The 23,875-nt window shown below is 40.8% G+C and overlaps 1 protein-coding gene across 8 annotated transcripts in view; it reads right to left on the reverse strand.

Annotated features, from left to right (window-relative positions):
* The window catches only part of BTRC (beta-transducin repeat containing E3 ubiquitin protein ligase), a 124,746-nt gene that overhangs the window by 81,833 nt on the left and 19,038 nt on the right, over window positions 1-23,875 (reverse strand). For 4 of the 8 annotated variants that reach the window (XM_082223447.1, XM_082223445.1, XM_082223443.1 and 1 more), the window contains one exon: window positions 7,713-7,820. The exons of the other annotated variants lie outside the window; for them this stretch is intronic. In XM_082223447.1, coding sequence (XP_082079573.1) covers window positions 7,713-7,820 — 108 coding nt within the window. The remainder of the gene's footprint in view (window positions 1-7,712; window positions 7,821-23,875) is intronic. 8 annotated transcript variants of the gene reach the window in all.

Below are 23,875 nucleotides of genomic sequence, written 5' to 3' on the forward strand. Positions count from 1 at the left end.
TGTGTCCAGTGTGAATGGACGGGGGATAGAAGACTGTATAAAGTAGCATGATTCAGTCCTGTGAGGCCCACACTTGCAGTCTGTAGTGGTACGACGTCTGAAAGAACAAGGCCTAGTAGTAGCTGCAGCTCTAGGCATACTTTATAAGAAAAAAGTACCACTGAACTCAGTTGAATTTACTGTATTTTAAATGTTTAGGGCTGGGTTGAAAAGGAAACCATCGAAAGTCTGGGTCATTCTGATTCTAGATCATCCCACAGAATGAATCACCCATTGAAGTTCTGCTTGAATGAATATCTCAGCAAAGCTCAATTCACAAAAGTTTGAAACTTCAACTTCAGATTTTCATTTACCAACTTAGTGGTAAACACAGAACGGTTGTAGATTTACAATACTTTATACTTACATTGTCCATAATTATGACGTAAAACTTGTAGAAATGAAGCTTTACCATTGCAAAGCCTCTATTAGATCCATTGAAAGATTATTTTGCAAGAACCATTAATCCAAGAAATAGCATTGTGGGAATTAGCAGAATTTCCCATTTCACACTGCAATTACTCAATTATCTTAAGTAAATCCATAAATATATTTAGCTATTTTTGCATCAAAACCAACAGCTTTGAAGACACAGTCCATTAATAAGACAAGTGTGACTATATTTATAGGCTGAAAGGCTCAGGAAAGTATACTGTGAAGGGGTTCACTGACACCTAGATCTCATCTGCAAGTATAAAGCTACAGTTTACCCACATTTATCTGTACTTGTTTGGAATGAGGCATGATGTCAGTTCTATATGGAACACTAAATCTGTAACCAACCATGACTTAAAAGGAAGGACAATTAAGCGTTATCAAAACTTTCAATTTGTGGTAAATTTAATTTTTTTAATCAGTTGTTGTTTCATCAAAGATATAAGGAAAAGATACTCTTACAATTACAAGCAATGCCTTTAGCAAACACGTTAACAGAATGCTCTGGCACTGACTTTACTAGCAGGAGAACAGAGTACACCTATTTCTACGTTTAACAGGAGTTCTCCATGTAGCACATGCCAAATCCATTTTCCACTATGAAACATAAAGGAACTGAGAGCATTTAAGGTGATAAATATTTGCAAGAATAGGGTAGTCTACAATCTAAGGAAGTACATGCGGTGCAGCTATGTTTTAAAGGCAATGGCTTTTTAAAACAAAAAACTGGTGTAATCAATAAAGCCCACTCTCATTAATGAAACGTGAAGTTCAAAAAAACTTGTGCTGGAATCATTGGAGCATCAATTCTGCTACTCCTTCCTCATGTTAAAAGGACAAGGTGCTCTTTCTTTCTAGCAGTTGCACAGTACCACCAATGACCATTAGGTAGCAGCACAGTACGCATGATCTCTCCACATGCATCTCCCTCCATGCTTTTCCTGCACAGCTTTGCTTTTGCTCGTTTCTCTCTCTCTCTCTCTCTCTCTCTCTCTCTCTCACACACACACACACACACACACACACACAATAGCTGGTTCTAATTCAATTAGCACAGTCTGCAACTCCAGAAAAAGAGTAATTCAATTAGTGCATTGTGGGGCTCTGCAATACCTCTAAGCAGATGTTCACCAATCCTCGGGAACTCGGAGCTAGCTTTAAGAGTACCTGTACCCCATCCGGTTGGCACTACATATGTCATTTGTCAGAATAGCTTTCTGACTTCTAACAAGGAAAAGAAGGAAAATCCACTCTTGTGGACACAGGAGGTTTCCTTTTAAACATGATCAAGGTCCCCTACTAGCAAGCCCTTTGAATTCAGCATCTCAGGAAGAACAATGGATATTATACAAGGCTGGCAATTCATGAAGGGTTGAAACTGGGGTTATTCTATTGGAGAAGCCATCTGTATATTATTGGCTCTTTGTAATTTGTGCCAATGCTTGTGTGGTGTCGAGGACTTCCCTAAGAACAGGGCCCATTTTTACCATTACATTTAATGCAAAATTTGTAATATTAGGGTTGAATAATAAATAATAATAATAATTTATTATTTGTACCCCGCCCATCTGGCTGGGTTTCCCCAGCCACTCTGGGCGGCTTCCACAGAGACCAAAAATACACTTCAACCAGGTCCTACTCAGCACAGACCCAATGACCCAAACTTAGTCAAGTCCATTAACTACAATGGGTCTTCTCTGAGTATGTGTTGAATACCACCCTAGTGTTGAAGTGATAAACATGTGAGAAGTGATCAGGAATGTGCTAGTTGGAGGGTGAGGCAGAGGTAAAAAACTGTGAGCAAAATTTTACTTTTTAGAAAAGACACACCTTACAACGTTGATAATATAGTGCATGGCTGGTCACTTTGATAATCTCCTGATGTTTGGGACTAAAACTCCCATCAGCCCCAGCCAGCATAGTCAATGGTCAGTGTTTGTGTTTTTCAACATCACACAATCCAGAAACAATTACGTTCCTCTCCTTCTTCCAAACAGCAGCTTATCTATCTTGGAATACACTACCTTAGCAAAACTGAATACTACAGAAGATTCCCTCACTATGGAATGACATATAACATGGACTCTTGGTTGTGAGCCACAGCGGGTGGCGCTGTGGGTTAAACCACAGAGCCTAGGACTTGCCGATCAGAAGGTCGGTGGTTCGAATCCCTGTGATGGGGTGAGCTCCCGTTACTCGGTCCCTGCTCCTGTCCACCTAGCAGTTTGAAAGCACGTCAAGTGCAAGTAGATAAATAGGTACTGCTCTGGTGGGAAGGTAAACGGTGCTTCCGTGCACTGCTCTGGTTTGCCCGAAGCAGCTTAGTCATGCTGGCCACATGACCTGGAAGCTGTACGCCGGCTCCCACGGCCAGTAAAGTGAGATGAGCGCTGCAACCTCAGAGTCTTCCGCAACTTGACCTAATGGTCAGGGGTCCCTTTACCTTTTATACAGACAGTAGTCAAGGTCAGGGAAGTAGCAGCAGAGATCAGTAGCTTCTGTACAACTTTTTGCATCTTCAGTTTTTGACACAAACACAGATGCTATGGTAGGTGCACTTTAGTCAGCTTTTCTTGCAACATATAACAAGTTATGCCAACAGATACTGCAGGGATTCTTGCACTTACCCTAGCTTGGCAAGAGTGAGAACTGAACAGGAAGGAAAAAAGGAAGGCAAGAAGGAAGGAAGGAATCCCACCCACCCCACTAGAAATGCTAGATAATCACTTGCTTGCAGTGTACCTTTCACATGTGTCATGTCTGCCTAGTGAATTTCAGAGAGGGTAAAAGTAAAGGGTACAAACCTCCCCCCCCCTTTATTATTCTTTAAATAGCACAGCACACACATCTCAACTATACATTCCCTCGGGCAATGTATTCATTCATTTTGCTCTATAAACTCCTGTACAGCTAATCTTTAGCCACCATGGATGTGTTTAGGTACGAATATCAAACTGATGATTTCGTTTCATTTCTGTCCTTCACAGTTACTACTTTCAATTCTGTCAGGTAGGGAGAGGGGTTTGTGGGGGGAGGAAGAAAAAAGAGAATCTCCCAGCCTGAAGAGTGTCCCTTTCAAACTAGGACCATTGCTTAAAACTGAGTGTCACAGACTATGGCAGTTCAATATTTCATAGCCAATACAAGGAATGAACACCACCACTGCAACTTTAAATCTTGGTAAATCCCCTATGTCAGCCTCTCCCTCTCATTGAAATGCCAGAGGGAGCAGCAATCAGAGAGGAGATGTTCAACGTGATAGAGGTCAGGACACCAGTGGATCAACGTACCAGAAACACGACCTTGTTTATTTTTTTCTCCAGTATTATTGTTTACAGGGTGCTTTGTTCATGTACCTTGTGGTTCTTAGCTAAAAGATGAAATTACAGCCCAGGATGGAGCGCTCAGGCACACATCCAATTTGTGTTTCCATCTCAGAAAACAAAAAGCTTTGGAGGCCCTCGGGCTGCCATTCAAACTTGGAGAGGCTGACATTTTTAACAGCATGAACCAGAGACTGGCAGAGGGAATGATCGAATGCATTTCTAACTTGTCAATCAAAGATCTCACCTCTGCTGTCTTGTAAACAGTTGGGAGCCACCTAAGTACATTCATATATGGGGGACAAGCTAGCCACCAGCTAGGGGGCTGAAGCCATGGGCTTTTGCTGCCAGCCCCCAAAATTAAGATTTGGTTTTATAATCTCACTGTAAATATCCTGCAGGTACTTTACTAGAACCAATGGAGCAGAACCAGGCTTGGAAATACTCTATGGATTTCAATCCACTGTGTTTCTCCTAGGTCAGTGGATCTTCTGACTATGGAGTCATCTTGCTTCCAATTATGGGCAGAAAGCATTCTGTTTATCACAACAGGTCACTAAAGAATTTCTTCAAAAGATGCTTCACTACTATTGGAGCCTTAGAAATATACACAACAGAACATGGGGCTTTTTTTACAATCAGGTGGCATTTAATTTTACGGAATAAAATGAACAAACAACCATATGCCTGTTTAGTCTGTGATACACCATGCCAACAGGGATTTGTTTGGATTTGGATTTGGATTTGATATCCCGCCTTTCACTCCCCTTCAGGAGTCTCAAAGCGGCTAACATTCTCCTTTCCCTTCCTGCCCCACAACAAACACTCTGTGAGGTGAGTGGGGCTGAGAGACTTCAGAGAAGTGTGACTGGCCCAAGGTCACCCAGCAGCTGCATGTGGAGAAGCGGAGACAAGAACCCGGTTCACCAGATTACAAGACTACCGCTCTTAACCACTACACCACACTGGCTTGTTGAATATAAATATGCACAAAAGAAAGTACAATAGCCATAATCACAAAGGAATATTCTACAAATTCAGAAGAAAACTGCTACATTTGAAATATAATTTATACTGGACCCTTATAATTCTGCTTTGCCACTTTCATAGTATCCACTATCAGTTGACAGGATGAAACCTCCCTCACCTAAAAGCCTGTTCAAAGTGCAAGAGCCCTGCTGGATCAGAACAATGGCCCAATTGGCCAAGCATCCTGTTCTCAGAGTGGTCAACAAGATAGAGCAATGATTCTGAAAGCATAGACTGTAATCAACCTTTACAATGAGGAAAGTCTTCAGCATAGCTTCTCAGCATAGCAGAAACTCTGTTGATTTCACTTCCCCTTTGGGGATTTGAAGCAACAGGTGGAGCTCAAGCAAAGTCATCTGACAGCTGTGTTTCTAGCTCTGTTGTTTTTGCTACAGTTTAGAATCTCTCTGACCTTCCAAACTGGAAAGTAATTTCTTATTGCCTGCTACATATAAGCAGATTTCCCCTTTTAACCAGAATATACTGCTATTGCAAATAATGCATATACATCTAGCTTGTCACAGCCATCTCTGGAAATTAAAACACACATATAGTTTTGGCAGGAACAGAACAAGCAACCCAACAGGAAAAATGTGTTATTAGTTTTAGCAGACAAGCAATATACTCAACATGCTACCAAATCCCTTACCTCTGAATTCTAGTTTGGGGAAAGTATAACCTGAATTCTTTCAAACTGTACATATCAAGGAAGAAATGTACTGAGGAAATTTAAATTTGGCCTCCATTTCTGAAAATGAAAAAGGATACACCCTCGTCTTCCTATTCCCTACAGCTTTGCCAGATGTCCGGAATACTGAGAGGGTGCATTCGGAGTCCATCAATGCCAAGTATTGGCTCAACTAGGAGAGCTGCTGCAGAATGATCTAAGATGCGTCAGCACTATTTTCACATCACTCAAGGCAAGAAGCCAGATTTAAAATTAAGTCAAATCACAAGTTCTTGGCCACAAACCTACGGACTCATCCAGCTGACTGTCACGATGATTCATGAGCCTTAGGAGCATGCTGGAGCAGCTATTCCATAAGGTTCCCCCAGGTGCTGGTACTCTGCACTGCTATTTCTACAGAATATTTATTGTTCTGAAGCAACAAACCATGCCTATTTTTCTTGTGAGTCTACATATAGTCACTTAGGTCCTCACAACTGGCTAAGATCAGCTTCCAGGATAGCCTCCTTATACAGATCCTTAAATAGTCACCATGGTACTATTTATTTCACGCATACCTCTAATTCAGTGGTTTCAAAGGCATGAGCTGGGATTATGAAGAGTGGACCAGGATTAATATCATTTTGTAATATTAATTAAATGCCAAGCCTGGTGTAACTGAAAAAGTTTGAGATAAGTTAAAAATATGGGCTTAGTCAAAACTGGTCCAGTGCTAATGCTGTGCAGAGTGTTATAGAATTCCTAGTAGTGAAAGCCCAATAAACAGGACATAAATGTGATCAGCCTAGAAATTCTCTGTTCTTGTCTATGAGAATGACAATAAACCATTTTTTCTTCTTCTGAGTAACAATCTGCCTGTGAGGGCTCTTTGCATGATCTGGGCGTCCATCTCTCTGTAACCATTAATACTGACCCCCTAAAAAGCATGAATTGGGAGTCTGTAACCCTACTTCAAGGACAACTGCCAAGACTCCTATAAATTCTGAAAGATTTTTAGCACAACAGTTTTATATGTAGGTCCCCATGACTCAGCATGAGGTACACAGGACCTTTTCAGTTGTGACAAGGGTAAAGAAATATCCCCCTGAGAGAAGGCTGCTTAACTCCCATCTCTGCTTTCCTTTCGACCAACAATGAAAACTTTGCAGTTCCACTGCCCCTTTGGCATTTGTATCTGCTGATCTGAAACTGTATTTTAATGATCTGTTTAAAGTATTGCTAGATAGGAAACCAGGATGTAAATTCTTTGAAAATATAAGTCAGCAAGAAACCTGCTGAAGGATTTTTTTGTTTTGGTGTTATGGATTGGAATTGATGGTCGGAATCAAAGACAATTCTCATGGATTCTTCTTATTTTAAATGGCATAATTGCTCTCATCCTCTGATGCATATGATAATGTCTGAAAGAACAAGCCACACACATTTCCTGAATAGCAGAACAACTTGGCCACCTATAGAACTAGTCCAGGTAAATGAAAGCCTATATCTTTTTTTGAAAGAAAGAAAACTGGTTTTGTGAACTAGGGGGTGGGGATTAGTGAGGAAGCCCCTGAGCCTCAGTTCCAAGAAACAGAAAAAACACCCCCCATAAGTACTTAATGTAGGTGGGAAGAAGCAAAAATTAAAAGACCAAAGTTTGCTGTTCTGCTTCTATTCCTGCCCCCCAGGCCTACTTTCTTCTATAGCATCACCACTTTTTCATGCAGCTAGATGGAAAAAGTACGTGCACATGACAGCAGCAATAGGCCAGAGACTCAACTGGCTTAAATACAAGTTACCAACTGTCAGTGTATTCTTATCCATATTTAATATTCAAATACATACCACCTCCACCACCCCCTAAATGTAGAGTAGTAAAATTAAGGCATCAACTGTAGTACATCCAGATCAAAGTGAGCAGTAATAACCAAATCTTGCATTTTGGGCCAAGCATTCTTACTAGAGCTGAGCAAAAAGTTTCCAATTCTACCTGTATTTGACATTGCTGCGTTAGCGGTCAACTGTGGTTCTATACAAGATGTGGATGGCATTTATTAGTCTAGACAACATAAAGGAAACACAACTATGAAGCAAATACTACCACTATTACTACTACTACTAATGGAAAAGTTAATGAAAGCAAGCAAAAGCACAAGCAGGAGACACACCGAGAGAGAGAGAGAGAGAGAGAGAGAGAGAGAGAGAGAGAGAGAGTGTACCTGGAAAGCTGTGAGTGCGCCAGTCCCTGGGTTATAGAGGCATCGCAGCGAGGGCATGCTGTCCGCCAGGTTGGAGCAACCCAGCCACAGAGACCGGGGCATAGAGCACTGCAGAGAAAGGACAACTATGAGATGGGACTGTATGAAACAGGATGGCACAGATTACAGGAACTTCTGGGGCTGACGTTTTCAGAAGAGTTATAGCTGACCGTAAGAGATTGGAGTAGCTTCCACATATCCACACATTACCAACCTGAATATTCCCTTTAGAGAAAAGCAGGGAGGGAGGGTGGGAAGGCATAGGAAACACAACACACATGTCATGCTTAAGATCACTTCAGCTCAATTAAGTATCTTGAAGACATGTTATACCATAGGTCACAAGAATGTCCTAATGTAAGGTAGTCAATGCTTTTAGTGGATTTTTAAGCAATTAATTAACTGATTAAAACAAGTTTTGCTTTACCTAATGTAGGCATTTATCATGCCAGTCCCTTAGCCATGGTGTACTACTTGCTCTCAATTGTACAAATTTGTCCTTCTCTTCCCCACCAGGTCTTAATCACAGCTAGTCACCATCATGTCTAAAACTACCGTATTTACTTGAATCTAATGGAGCATTAGACTCGTGTAAATACAGTAGGTTAACTATAGCCAACACTAAGGTTTGCTCCAAACCAGGGTTTAAAACTGACTGAAATCATGAGCAGCACTGAATAAAGTTAAGGTTTGTGAAGACATTACTGGAGACAGGCAGTGGAGGAAGGATGAGATTAATAGTTCGCCTGCAAAGGCTCCTCCAACTCTATGGTTCTACAAATGTAAGGAAGGGCGCATATACCGTGTTTTTCCATGTAAAAGACTAGGTTTCCCCCCTAAAAATAATGTCCAAAATTTGGGGCCATCTTATACCGTGTTTTTCCATGTAAAAGACTAGGTTTCCCCCCTAAAAAATAATGTCCAAAATTTGGGGCCATCTTATACACGGATAGATCTCCACCCCCCTTTTCTTAAATCAGAGTCCCCCAAAATAGGAGGCGTCTTATACATGGGGGGTGTCTTATAGATGGAAAAATACAGTATATTCCATAGCCTGCTCTAGCTTCCTTAACCACAGCCAAGGGATGGGCAGCATTATGTGTGTACTAGTTCAATATGTCAACTTAGTTAATATTTTACATGGTATTTAATGAAGGTAATAGTTCCTGTTAACCAAATGCCACAGGTAATTTACTATTTGGAAAAGTGCCTCAAAGATATTGCCTGTATAAAGAGATTCACGCAGATGTCATCTGCCCTCAGCACGCTGCATCCTTTTCTAACAATTACAGATATATCCATTCATTACACCAATTAATCAATTAATATTTTTTGCCCTGCTCTAAGCATAAGGGCTCCAGTTCACCTGCTGTCTTTTCCCTATTCAGTCACTATTCAGCATGGGGTGAATAATTCTGCCATGTAAGCAGAATGAAGGGTGGAAACGTCACATTGCATACAAAGGGAAAGGGGGAGAAATAGAATGGATTAGTAAGGAGACTGCAAGGAATCTGCAGCAGTCATATGGTTCAGCTGGCCTTGCTTAGATATTTTTTAGCAAGAAGATTTTTCATCTTTCTATGCAAACTAAAAGATGTGCAAGACTACCAGAAGGGGAAAATTTTCTATTTTTAAAGTTACATCTAGTTTTCAATAAACTGCACTGGTTAAGTGAAAAGTAAAACTTTGGAAATGACACACATTTTTAGCACCGAATGGACTTTAATATGAGAACCCTCTAACATTTATAGGCCAAGCTGGTCATATGCTGACCCATATATGGAAGGATAGGACCATGAGAGATTAATGACTTGAGATTTTGCCTTTGAATCTTCATCTGAGCTGTATTTTTTTATTTTTAAAAAGGTATCAAAGGGAGTGGGAAACAAACAGGTCCACAGCTGTCTCTGGTCTATCTCAGCTGTACACATGTCTTCTGCTCTGGAAGCCTTCCTGGATTCAGGTCTTCCTCCCACTCCACCAACCTTGCCAGCCTAATGGTTACAGGTCATTCAAAAGGTGTCAACTGCTATCTGAAAATGCCTTAGAATAGGCCAGGAGAACCTGCCAACCTCCAAATATTGTTCAACTCCAACTCCCATCAGCCTAGTGAGCATGGCCAGTGATCAAGTATGAGGGGAGTTGGAAGCCCAACAGGACCTTGAAAGCCAGATATTCCTCAACCCTACCCTAAAGCAAGTAGACAACACACATTTAAGTCAAGATTCCAAACAAACGTAATTTGTTTGGAAATTGCTGTACCTACATCAGAAATGGGTTCAGAAAAATAAACAAATTCAAGGCCCATGATCTGCAGCACTGTGGAAAAGAGAGTTATTAGATAAATCACTATTTTTGGACCAGCAGTTTCAATGTCAGCTCCCTGAAGTTCCTGATGCAAAAGAGAGGTAGAGCAATTTAACACCCCCCCCAAGCAAACTGCTTGTTAGTTTTTGAGGAACATTTGAAGGAAAATTCATTTATAAAGGTTTTTTCATTAGATACAGCATATGGAGCCTAATCTGTGCAGCTTGCATGATACCAGACCCTACATTTTCTTTGTCTCAACCAATCAAGTAGGCCAAATTTTAATCATTAATATCAATTAATCTACTTAGGCTGCAATTCTGTGTACATTTACCTGGGAGTAAGTCTCACTTATCAGAGGGAAAAATACATGCTATAAAGCTTGTAACCTTACTTTGTACCTTGTTTAAAAATTAGGTCAAACGGGAAGACTAAGCCTGTCCATCCAAAAAACAGGGTAATTTCTAGCATGCAGTTATCTAAAAAGAAAAAGAAATCTTAATTAAATTTCTTGGTGATGAGGGAAATCTGAACTACCCATCAACTATGTACAGTGGTACCTCTGGTTACGAACTTAACTCGTTCCGGAGGTCCATTCTTAACCTGAGGTACCACTTTAGCTAAAGGGGCCTCCCACTGCTGCCACGCTGCAATTTCTGTTCTCATCCTGAGGTAAAATTTTTAAACTGAGGTACTACTTCCAGGTTAACAGAGTCTGTAACCTAAAGTGTTTGTAACCCGAGGTGTTTGTAACCCGAGGTACCACTGTATTTCACAATCCACTCCAGGTCACAAGGCTGTCAGCTATCAATATTTTAAGAGTTCTGTGGCTTAAACTTCAATTTGAGAATTGGCACCGAGTCACCAGTAATATCAATACTCCACAGATTGCAGAAAATGTGAGCAGAAATACTAGAGAGCCTGACGACCCCAAAGATTCAGTCAGAATCATGTGGTTTCTTCCTTTACAAAGTATGGTCTTCCCTCTTTGTCCTCATAGCAAGAATGCTGCTCCACACTGATCATCTCTTGCCTTGATTAGTGAAATCTCCTCCTCCCTGGTCACCTTAATCCACCAATATCCATCTACTGTAAAAATTATTCACATATTTCACCACTCCTTAAATCCTCAAAAACATCCTGCGTGCTTTTTGCACAAGCTTCTTGTTCTTACCTTCAAAACTCTCCATGGCTTTCCCTTGCATTTCTGTGCTTTTATCCTTCTGTATCCATCTAAACCATTGACTGTTCAAGTTACAACAACCTTCTTGCTTCCTGAAATAACTCCTTTTCTCCTTCCTGCCCCTCGTACTGGGAACTACCACCAGAGAACTTACATGAGGATCCCCACCCCCAATTTCTTCCTTCAGATCCCTCCTTTAAACTCACCTCTTCTGTGAAGCTTTTGGGACAATTATTTAGTCTTAATACCCTGCTTAACCGACTTGTCACAGTGCTTTTTTCTGAAATTCATTGCCATTTGACCCCCACAGCTTACAATTTTCTTCTGTACACCCACAGGCAAGCCAAAGAGAACACATAATACATTTGATCATGTGGCCTCTGGTCTACAAAAGCATATGCGGTAATAAATCTGTTAGCCTTTAAGGTGCTACAAGATTCTTTGTTGCCAATAGCCTACTGAAACAAATCCAAAGTGTGTGTGTGTGATCGCACATTTCTACCCTGTTCATCTTTCCCTCCATTTCCTTACTCTTCATCTGTTGCCTCCCTTGTGTCAATTGTGAGACTATATGCCCCTTGGGGTAGGGACCTGTCCTCTCATTCTCAATAAAGCAAATGTAAATAGATGACACTCAGTAATAATAAGCCATCGGGAATTCCCAATCCTGTACTCCAGGGGTGGCCAACTCCCGAGAGACTGTGATTTACTCACAGAGCTTTTTTAGGGAGGACGAAAGCTCCTTTTTGGGGGTGCAGGGCAATTTAAATGTTGAACTTTGGGGTGGGAGCCAAACTTGTTGAGCTTCTTTGGGTGGAGCCAGTGATCTACCAGTGATCTACCACAGATGTCCAGTGATATACCAGTAGATCACTATCTACCTGCTGGATGTGCCTGCTGTACTCCATACCACCAGCATATTTATCCACCCTCTCCAATCTTTTTCATTCTGCAAACACTTTTTTCTTGAGAATGAAGGCAGTTTTCCTCTCTTGCATTTTAAGAGTCAACCTAAAGTTAACACAACTTTCTTGAGTCACCTGTAGTTATCTGCTTAGCAAACTCCTCACTTTGGTACACGTACTCTCTGCTTGTAACACACTGTGCTCTATAAGATAAGAATAGGTGAGTGAATGGACTGTGTCTTGTGTCTCAAATACAGGGGGAGAGCCAGTGCCGTTTTAGTTTCTTTCCATGCTAAAGCTTCAGAATATGCACTTGTTCAAATATTCTTCAGGACTCTGTCCTTAGATGCATGCCACATACAACCTGTGTTTGCCACTGCATATACATAAGATGGGGAGCTGTGGCCTATTCAGCTTCATTGCACATTTATCTATATAAATACATACAATGGGTGTATACAAATGTTTTTACATGAACATACAAAATGTGGCACAGTCCTTAAAGGAAACTGAATTCTGCTCATCCTGTAAGATACCCAAAGTTTGTATGAAGGAAATCAGTATCACTACATGGTAATAATTACACAAGAATCCTGAAAGTTAAAGGTAAATACATATACATGTAGCATATATTGGGTAACACTGTTTCTTCCATCAACTAATTCATACTCTTAGGTTTGATGCAGTGGTTCATAATTTTTGTCATATACATAACAAAATTCATATTTACTTCAAGAGGTATGGCTTTTTCTTTTTCTTCAAAGGAGGCAACATTTATTATGTTTTAAAAGACCAATCTACGAATGGAAAATGTCATTCCTGTTCTTGCTTCCCACCCAAAGAAAGCACAGGCTTTAAATTGCTAGTGGTGTCTGAAAGAAGCTTATTCACAAACTCAAACAAAAGGCCTCAGGTGTTTCAACAGAAACACAATGTGTGTAAATCAGAGGAGTGACCCAACAGGACACCTTCATTTACTGCCTCAGTGCTAAGAAAGCTCAATAGGCACTTCTCAGAACTCCTGGTCAAGCTGTGTGCTTCAAAAACTCACTACTGCACTGACAGCTCCACAAACAAGGGCCACATTGTTTATCACCGAAATAGTGATTGACAATATCTCCTGCTTGCACCCATGTCAACTACAGAGTAAAAAACCCCAAAATAAACCAAAACCCAAAAGAAATAATGCAAACCACAGTGTGTACAGAGTTGCTCATCAGGGAAGAAAGATAATGGAATCAGTGTTTCTATCCTACTGCCCTACCCCAAATTATCACCATTTGATCTGAATTATGCTGTAGTCTCCCTCAGCACCTTTTAGACCTGGTCCCCACACCTGATCTAAATGCTGCTGAGGAAGACATTGTGCCCTCCAGATGTTGACAAGCTACAACTTCCATCAGCCCCAGCAAGCGTGGCCAATTGCTAGAGATTATGGGAGCTGTAGTTCAGCAACATCTGGAGGGCCATGCGTTACTCACACCTGAGATCCAAAGAGGAATCAACCTCTAGAACAGGGTGGTCCAACCTCTCAGACCAAGTGGGCCGCAAGAGTACATCAACACAGAACCCAAGGGCCACACACTCAATTAAATTTCAATATCGTACAGTTTGCAATATAGGTAATATTATTTAACACACACAATTAATATATATACTTGAATATATATAATTAAATACCAATGTGTGAAGTTCGCCAGGCACCAGGTGAAGATGCAACAAAGTGAAGATGCTTCAACTCCCTCCGTCATGTTACCTGTTAAACTGGAAGATGGCTGTTTGCAGCTGAGAGTCTGTTCTGACGTTGTAGGCTCCCTGCAAATGTTAGAACCCTACCAGTGAGAGATGGTTGCCCTCCAACTCACAGAGGACAACTGGAATGCAACTGATGGGGCATGGCAAACATCCTTGCCCTCATTTCCTCTGCTACAATTAATATCATGTGGCAGAATTAAACCCAATAGGCCTCTTGTTGTCTTCTGCAACAAGTGAGGGAATGAATACATAATTTTCACAAAACAACCATTTCTTTTTGAATCTTTTTTATTTATTTAAGCAAAAACATATACTTCAACAACATAAAAGAATACATAAGAATAATGAAACAAAAATTACAATGCGCTACAATTACATTAAAATTAAAACATCCACACCCAAAAAATGCAAACTGGGTTGTTTCATTCACAATCCCTGGGGAAAATAATTATTATCCTTGGTGTTGTGGGATAGTAATTTTTCTGAAAAGATTTGTTTGATATATAAATATCAGGATAATGTCCTCCAGGTCTTACAATATTGTCACTTACAGCTGAGAAGACGCTTAGAATTCAGTATAGTAGCATATTTCACAGGAGCCATTTGAACACTGTTAGCATTATTAATGTACATGAAATAAATTCTTGCCACACATTTGAAAATGAATCTTTTTTTGTTTGTCCACTAGCATATCTTAATTTTGAGTTAATTTTTCAGCAATAGCTATGGAACAGATTTTACTATAACATAAATCCTGATTAAACCTTCTTGTGATAACAATCCTGGGGGCTAACCATCTTCACTTGGGCTCATCCCATATGCCCAGTAATGCTAACAAAGGGATTAGTATCAATTCCTCTTTTCTTATTAAATTAATTTCTAGGAACACCATCTCCACAAAAGCTGCTATGGCCAACATTCCCAACCTAAGTGGAAATACTTACCTTTTTGTTTTTAACAGCACCAGCATTTTGGGGACAGACTGGGGTTATTATGTGATAAAATCATTGATTTATAGTGCCACTAAATATTATTTTAAGAGCCTCTTTAGTTTGTTCTGAAGTATTTTTTCTGTCAGCTTCCTCTTGTGCAATACACAAGACTTCTTGTGCTCCTTTAAGGAACACAGTCTACATCTTCCATGCAGGAGCACTTTTCACTCTATTTTATTTTCTAAGCAAAGGATCCTACATGGAACGGGTTCCAATTTCAGAATTTCCAGAAAGTCAGTTAAGTTACTGTTGCAGCAAAAAAACAAGAGTCATGTAGCATCTTATAGTCCAGCAAACAAAATTGTTGGTCTTTTAAGGTGTCACATGGCTGTTGGTTTTATAATTCGCACTGTACTTTCACTATAACAGGCTAGCATATATATGGATGATATTAGCATTCCCCACCCCCACGTCATTTCTATTTCAACCATGTTTGAATTCCAAGGACAACTTCTCTCAGTCACTACAATGGTATGCAAGACATTAAATACAGTTTTTCTTGAACTCCAACTATGTGCAAATTGAAGTTAGTGATGTTCACTCATATCTCTACCAGTAAAGAATGCCCCCTACTTTCCCCAACTTTTCCAAAGTGCCTGAACTAAACAGCAATTGTCATCTTAAATTTATTTTGTCAGTGCACTGCTCAATTTCCTAATCAAAGAGTACTGCCAAAATTAATTTGGAGTTCAGACTACCCATCCAAACTCCTCTATCACTACAACTTGACCTTGTATTCTTCTGCATTCTCTCTGTCATGGGATAGATAAAACACGACAGGGCTTTTCCTTGTCTGACAAAATTACCCTGCCAGGCTTAGCTTATCAAATTAGTAATTATTTTGGCTCCTTTCAGCATGACTCTTTTATGCCAAGACATTTTAAAATATTATTTTGTAAATTCCACTGAGGTATGAGTTGCATCCCTTGTGTGTGAAGCTTCACGGGGAAAGGGAAAAGCAAAACTTTGAAGAGCATCTTGTTGTATAATTATAAACTATCATCCAAACCTCAGTTGCATAGAGACCACAACTTTATGCATTTAAGGATGCATTTAACCCTTTACAGTCTTGCCTCAAAGTAAAACTACAATCCTAAGCACACTTACCAGGGAGTGAGTCACACGGAACACAGTTGGATGGAGAATCATAGGCCGGATTCAACTGAGTTCCACTAGTGCAAGCCAGCATTAGGTCTTCTGCTAGCACTACAGTGGTGCCTCGCAAGACGAAATTAATTTGTTCCGCGAGTTTTGCCGTCTAGCGAATTTTTCGTCTTGCGAAGCACGGTTTTAACGGTTTTAAAAAGTCGCGCAAAGTTTTCGTCTTGCGAAGCAAGCCCATAGGGGAATTCGTCTTGCGAGGCAAATCGCAAACGAAAAAACCTTTCGTCTAGCGAGTTTTTTGTCTTGCGAGGCATTCGTCTTGCGAGGTACCACTGTACAGGCCCTTTTGCTCTTCACTCCACCCCCACCCCCAAATTGGGCTGGGGGAACCTCCAGAACAGCACGCTGGGAGAGTGGCACTGTTCTTTCTGGAAAGCTAAAAAGATTGCACTGATGGAATCATCTCTTTAGCACTACACTGAATTCCTCCCATACGAATTGGAACAGAACTCAGTCATCTAGGCCAGCAACCTGCTGATGAAGGAACAAAATGACTACAGCATCCCAAATAGATGGCAATCCAGCCTCTGCTTAAATTAAAAGCCTCCAACAAAAGGAGAGTCCAACACCTTTCAAGGCAGCCTATTCCTCTGTTGAACAGCTCATACCATCAGAATGTTTTCCTAGTCTTCGGTCAAAATCGTCTTTCTTGTAATTTGTACCTGTTGGTTCAGATTCCACCCACTGGATAAATTTGGGAGTGGGGGGAGTACAATAATCTACGTAAGAGAGCCCTTCAAATATCTAATGAGGCTCTCTTTTCATCTCTTAATAATTTCTTCTTCAAACGAACCCGATTCCTTCCATTTTTCTTCATAGGACTTCGTTTCCAGACTGTTTGTTACCTATGTCACTCTCCTCTGTATATGTTTCAGTTTGTCAAGTTGCTTCCCAAACTGCAGTATCCAGAAAAGGAGAGTTTATTCTAGGTGAGGTCTGACCAAACCAAAATAGTTTTTACTTCTCAAGGTCTGGACACTATACTTCTATTGTATAGTGTACACTTCTATTGTATATTGTATAGATGCAGCCTAAAACTCCCTTGCCTTTTCAGCTGTCAACATGAATTGCTGGCTCATATTTAGCTTATGGTCTCCTAAAATCTCTAGATCATTTTCACATGTACTGCCATCAAACCAGATGTCATCCATGCTGTACTTGTGCCTAATTTTGCCTACTTAAATGCAGAACTTTACATTTAACTATTGAAATTCATGTTTGTCTTTGCCCAATTCTCCATCCTGACAAGTTCATCTTGAATTCTACTTCTGACACATGAGATAAGCTACCCTTCCAATTTTTTGTCATCTGCAAATTTGATGAACATTCCTCACTATTCCTTTGTCCAAGTCATTAATGAAGATGTTGAACAACAGTGGACCAGGGCAGAATTCTGCAGCACCCCACATATTACTTCTCTCCAAGCTACTGAGGAGCCAGCGATGAGCATTCATTGAGTATGCTCCATCAGTCAACTATAAATCCCTCTAATGGTAGCATTGTTTATCCCACATTTTAGCAGCTTGCCAACAAGAATACTGTAGAGGATACTGTCAAAATCCTTGCTGAAATCAAGATATTATATGTCTACAACATTCCTTTCATCTACCCAACTAGTAGCTCTATCAACAAAACAAGAAAATAAGGTTAGTCTGGCATGACGTGCTCTTGAGAAACCCATCCTGGCTCTTTGTAATCGCAGCATTCTTTTCTAAACGCTCACAGACTGACCACTTAATGAACTGTTTTAGACCATTCTGTGTAAACATGTACAGGATTATGCTGTTATTGAATGGGACTTTCTTTTGGGTAGTCATGCATAGGATTAAGTCCCATTGACAAATGGGAAAATCACAGGCTGAACTGCAGGAAACCCCAGAGTGTTGTAAAGTAAGATTTTTAAAAATGTGCTACTTGGAACTATTGTAACAAGGAAAGCAAAGCAATAGCTAGGTCAAGTCAGCTTTACACAAAAGAATTTAAGAAGCATGAGGAAGATCTATTCCATTTTTTAAAGAAAAAAATCCTAAAATGGAAGTCAACAGTGCTAAATTTACAGCTTCAGAACAGGATAAAAACAGTAGCCAGTTTTTGGTGAATGGCAGAGCAAATCCTCAATCTATAAAAAACAAAAAGGGGGGTAATTTATTCATTGCTATTAAGTATCCATTAACCTTGAATGCAGAGGTGGAAAAAATACTTCAAACACTTCAGTATTGTCAGAATGAACCCATTAGGTACCTGGGTGACAAGGTACTTCTAATTTTCCTATTTTAATCAATGTTAATTATTTTCTACAGAAGCACAAAATCAAAATGTATATCAGCAGAATTAACGGAAGTAATCTTATAAAACCTAAGCAAGTTGGAAAAATCCACTGTAGTGCCTAAAAGTGCGAAATAATTCTTCAGCCCTCCAGAAAGTTGTATCTAGATATCTAACAGTCAGATTAGGATTTTAAGAAGCAAACATCTAGAATTATATACAGTACATCTAAAGACATTTAAGAACCTTGGCAACCAAGGCAAGTAGAGCACAGATAAGGGAAATAGGATCCGGTGCAGAATTTACCGTAAATGCAAAGCTTTCAGAATGGAACTAATCAACTGATAGTTAAAAAGCTCTCAAAGTGTTTATGAGGGAACCCATAGAATTGTGGCACCCCACTTTCCCCCTTGTCCTTACAGAGAAATTACACCCTCACTTTGGCTCTTTATGCTACATGTATCACCCAAACAAGCTGTGTATACTCTGTAACACCTCTGTGATGCAATAGGGGTCCTTCTCTTGATCACCTTTTAACTCTTTACTAGCTTAAAAAAACACAGAATATTAGGATATAGCTCAAAATATATCTCAAAAATGATGTATGTTGGTGGGGATTACAGAAGAAAAAAACAAGAACAATTAAAGGGCTCAACTGGATGATGCTAAACAGGAAAAAAGAGTAAGTATTCCTATCTAGTCTTTTTACAAAGAAATCCTTTTTATTCTATACTGGTCTCTGTGGTAACAACAGGGTGCCTATATTATTGTTATAACTGCCTTTCCCTTTATAGAAGGACAAAGGTTAATTGCTTTTCTGGAGGTCACCCGGCAAGCCAACATCAGAGTCAAGAACAAGACCCAAACTTCCTTATTCCGACACATTATTTAACCATTTCGTTACCACTCCCTTTCGCACCAGTGCAAAAAGCTTTAGGTTCCATTCAGATTCTTGAATCCAGTGAGATTTACTTGGTCACTTAACCCCCATACGCCACAAGAAGTAACTAAGAGACTTCAGGTAATTCAGTGTGGCTTTCAACCCATCCTTTATGAATATGATTGTTTATGTAAGCTGCTTTGAGAACAAAAAACAGTAAGAACCAACAATAAATACATCAAGCAGCAGCATCTACTGTTTCGCAACCTTTTCATACCATAAAGTCTTGTGTGTGTGAACAGGTATCTTCATCAGCCTCTGGAAAATGGCAAGGAATTCCAGAGGGGATACCACTTAGAAAAGGATCTGCTCTTGTAGCCACCTAAATTAGAAGGCATTTTTTAAATTTAGGAACTAGATCTCTTTTTCTATTACTTCTGGCATCTAGTCCATTCATGATTTTAAAACTGTCAACATGTTGAATTCTGCTCAGAAACTGGAAGCCAGTTCAGTTCTTTGAGTCCTCCTATTATGTTCTCAACCTACCTAGTTCTTAATACCCTGGCCACCACATTCTGTACCAGGTGAATTTTCTGAATGAGTAAAAAATAGCCCACAAGGATTGCATTACACTAGCCCAATCTAACACCCACACCCCAGGATCAACTGCCAAGCCAGACAGAGCTGGTAAAAGGTATTCCTAGCAACAAATGCCACCATAAAGTCAAGAAGGAATGCTTTGTCCAGATCTCCTGACTGCTGATCCACTCCTCAGAGGGATGCTACCTGGTCCGCAACAGGTCAATCACCTATCCCTCACATCAACAGAACCATCCATACCAGCATCTCCAACTCAACTGGTCTGAACTTCAGTTTATTTGCTATCATCCAACCCATCAGGATCACTGGGATTGAAGGAAAAGAAATAAAGCTGCACACCATCAGCATTACAACATGACAAGCAACCTCCCCCTGTGATTTTACATAGTTGTTATACACTGTATAATAAACAGCATAAGATGGATACCCCACAATATCTCTCTTCATATCACCTTCTGGAACAAGTTAACGATTGTAACACAGTGCTGCTGACCCTCAGTCCTGACAAGTGGTCCAGAAGGATATCAAGTCAACAGTATCAAACACTGCTGTCAGATCCAGAAGAATCAAGGTCAAAATCCATTAGCTGGCAAACGTTGTCCACCAAAGTGACCTTGGCAGTCCAAGTCCCTCTATGGGTCCTGAAGCTAGACAAATTCTAGCAAGCTTGATGATCAACTGTGAACATCCTGCAAACTTCTGGCGTGTTTGAAGCCACCACCCAGGAATAAGCTTGCTAAATAATAATCTATGAGGAAGAAGTCACCAAACCCAATATTAACTTGGGCAACACATTCTGCCTTGGCTTTTTGCAAGACTGGACACATGCTATATAAACATCAATAAGAACCTGACAATTTTATTTAAAAATTAAGCAGGTTAGATTTGCACAATTTCAGCTGCTTAAATCGGGGATAACAATTGAACAGAACCTGTGCAGAGTTGCCTACATTCAATATTATAACGTTTTGTCCTTAATAGCAGACTGTGTTCAGTCTTGCAAAAATCCATCTTCCTTCATCTCATTTGTAACACAAACTGTTTTAAGATCAAATTAATATACTTCTACAGGGGCATTTTATGCATTCCATTTAAGCCAGGCACAAGATCAAGAGTGTGCAATACAAAGGGGAAACTCCACAGCCATGACAAGAGACTGCTGCAATGACACTGGGGTTTGCACACAAGCCAAGTTTTCCCAACTGCTAAAGGACCAGTCAAGGTTAAGAAAGAAATGCTAACTCTATACTTTCAGATGAACTAAGATAAACAATCATATGCATCCAGTTGAGCTGAAATATCACCCAAAATGTTTAGAGTGGGATGATTTATCTCCATTTAAAATTAAGGTGCTTTTAGGCAGTGTAAGACGTACCATCTCTGTTATTCAGGTGCACTGTTAAGCGATTCAGGTAACATAAACCGTTGACATTAGTCCTATAACGATTTATCTTGACAAATGCTGCCACTGCACTGTCAGAGGTTGTATTACCACAGTTAATACTTCAAGCAAATGTAAACCTTTCCCACCTAGGGCTGTTTTAAATATTCCACTGTTTCCATTTTTGAGCTGTAAACAGCAAGGGGAGGGGGAGGTCAGGAAGATTTCCTGACAAACATTTTAACTGTGATAATATTCACCTTTTTTCAATATTGTTTTCTGCCATTGTTTTCCCTTTGTGACCAACCATATCTGTTCACATAACTGGGGGCAAACCAAGCCAACTGAGAGAAAGGGCGGTAAGGTAAGGTAGGTAAAAGTAAAGGACCCCTGGACAGTTAAGTCCAGCCAAAGGCAATTATGGGGTGCGGCATTCATCTCACTTCAGGCCGAGGGAGCCGGTGTTTGTCCACAGCTAGCTTTCTGAGTCATGTGGCCAGCATGACTAAACCACTTCTGGCACAACAGACCACCATGACGCAAGCCAGAGTGCACAGAAACACTGTTTACCTTCCCGCTGCAGTGGTACCTATTTATCTACTTGCACTAGTGTGCTTTCTAACTGCCAGGCTGGCAGAAGCTAGAACAAAGCAACGGGAGTTCACCCCATCGCATGGATCCGAACTGCCAACCTTCTGATCGGCAAGCCCAAGAGGCTCAGGTTTATACCACAGCGCCACTCATGTCCCTAGGAAAGGAGGCAGCACACCCATGTAGAAAAAGGCTACATGAAATGAAGAGATAAAAATTGGCTTGGCATTGCTGATAAAATAGTTGAAATAGCAGGGGGAACTTTTCAACACTACTGAAAACATTCCTGAAATACAGCAAGTAGTTTCATCCCAACCCATTTATCCCCCCCCCCCAAACAAACTCTGCAAGTCCTAAGGCTGCAACTGCCTCTGTGCCTGGAAAAACAATCCCCCAGTAAGACTGCATTTAATACCTGGTGATGGTAGATGAGCCTTTGCTGTCTGAATGCCAAATCCTTTTTAAAAATGGGTAAAGTTCATATTCCATTCTAAACTGTGCATTGAACATTGTATTAAGCACTTGTAAGGTATTACCACAAATCCAAAATATGTATGCAGTACATTTTAAAGGGGAAATGGTTGTATTACAGTAGTACCTCCGGTTACTAACTTAATTCATTACAGAGATCCGTTCTTAACCTGAAACCGTTCTTAACCTGAGGCGTGATTTCACTAATGGGGCCTCCCGCTGCCACCGCACCGCTGGCACACAACTTCCACTCGCATCCCAGGGCAAAGTTCACTACCAGGAGCATCTACTTCCAGGTTAGCTCATTACCCAAAGCGTTCGTAAGGAGAACAGTACATAACTTGAGGTTCCACTGTACATTTTTGGGCCAGCAACTCATGCACATTGGCAAAGCATTAAAGGAATGGATAAAACTGAATAGGTACCTAACAGTTTTCAACAGAGAAGAGGGAGGGAGAGGGAGGCTAAGTACCGTATTTTTCGCTCTATAACACGCACCTGACCATAACACGCACATCATTTTTAGAGGAGGAAAACAAGGGAAAAAACATTCTGAATGAAACAGTGGATGTATCATTTTTGTGCTTCATGCTGTGGCCACAGACATGTGATCTGATGGTGAATTTGGGCTGACCCAATGCAAAGATCCTGAGGATCCATGTGGATCCATGCTTTGTAATCATGTTTTTGCACCATTGCAGCCCCAGACAACAGTGGGTGCGTGATTTGGGGGGGCAGGCTGTAGCCATGGACATGCTATGTTCTCTGGTGGTGAATTTGGGGGTGACCTAATGCAAAGATCCTGAGGATCCATGTGGATCCATGCTTTTTAGCCACATTTTTGCACCATTGCAGCCCCAAGCAACAGTGGGTGCATGATTTTGGGGGGGGCAGGCTGTAGCCATGGACATGTTATGTGCTCTGATGGTGAATTTTGGGGTGACCCAATGCAAAGATCCATGTGGATCCATGCTTTTTAACCACATTTTTGCACCATTGCAGCCCCAGGCAACAGTGGGTGCATGATTTTTGGGGGGCAGGCTGTAGCCATGGACATGCTATGTGCTCTGATGGTGAATTTGGGGTGACCCAGTGCAAAAATCCTGAGGATCCATGTGGATCCATGCTTTTTAACCACATTTTAAGTGGGGAGGGAAGGAAAAACACAGAAGGGCTAAGAATGCAGGAGTGGGTTATAACGGGAGGGAGGAAAGGAAGGCAAAAGTTTCCCCCACGCACCTACCCAAGCCAGCCAGCTCTCTCTCTCTCTCTCTCTCTCTCTCTCTCTCTGTGTGTGTGTGTGTGTCTCCCACCTGCATGTTTTCAGCAGCACCGGAGCACAGAGAGGAAGGAACGGCACTCTGCTTTCCCCTCTTCTTGCCTGGAGGGGAGGGGCTTTCCCTGCTCTTTGTTCCGTTTCAGCAAACACAGCAACGAAACAGAGGGGGTGGGCAGTAAGACCCTGAGGCAGAATGCAGGAAAGCAGAAACTTCCTCTTTCCAGGTTTCCCTTCTCTGTGAAGCACGGTTTGATTTTTGCCTGATTTTTCGGCTCCAGGGACCACACATTCGCTCCATAACACGCACAGACATTTCCCCTTCCTTTTTAGGAGAAAAAATCTGCGTGTTAT

Source organism: Podarcis vaucheri, assembly GCF_965113315.1.
Source record: "Podarcis vaucheri genome assembly, chromosome: 5".
Classification (NCBI taxonomy): domain Eukaryota; kingdom Metazoa; phylum Chordata; class Lepidosauria; order Squamata; family Lacertidae; genus Podarcis; species Podarcis vaucheri.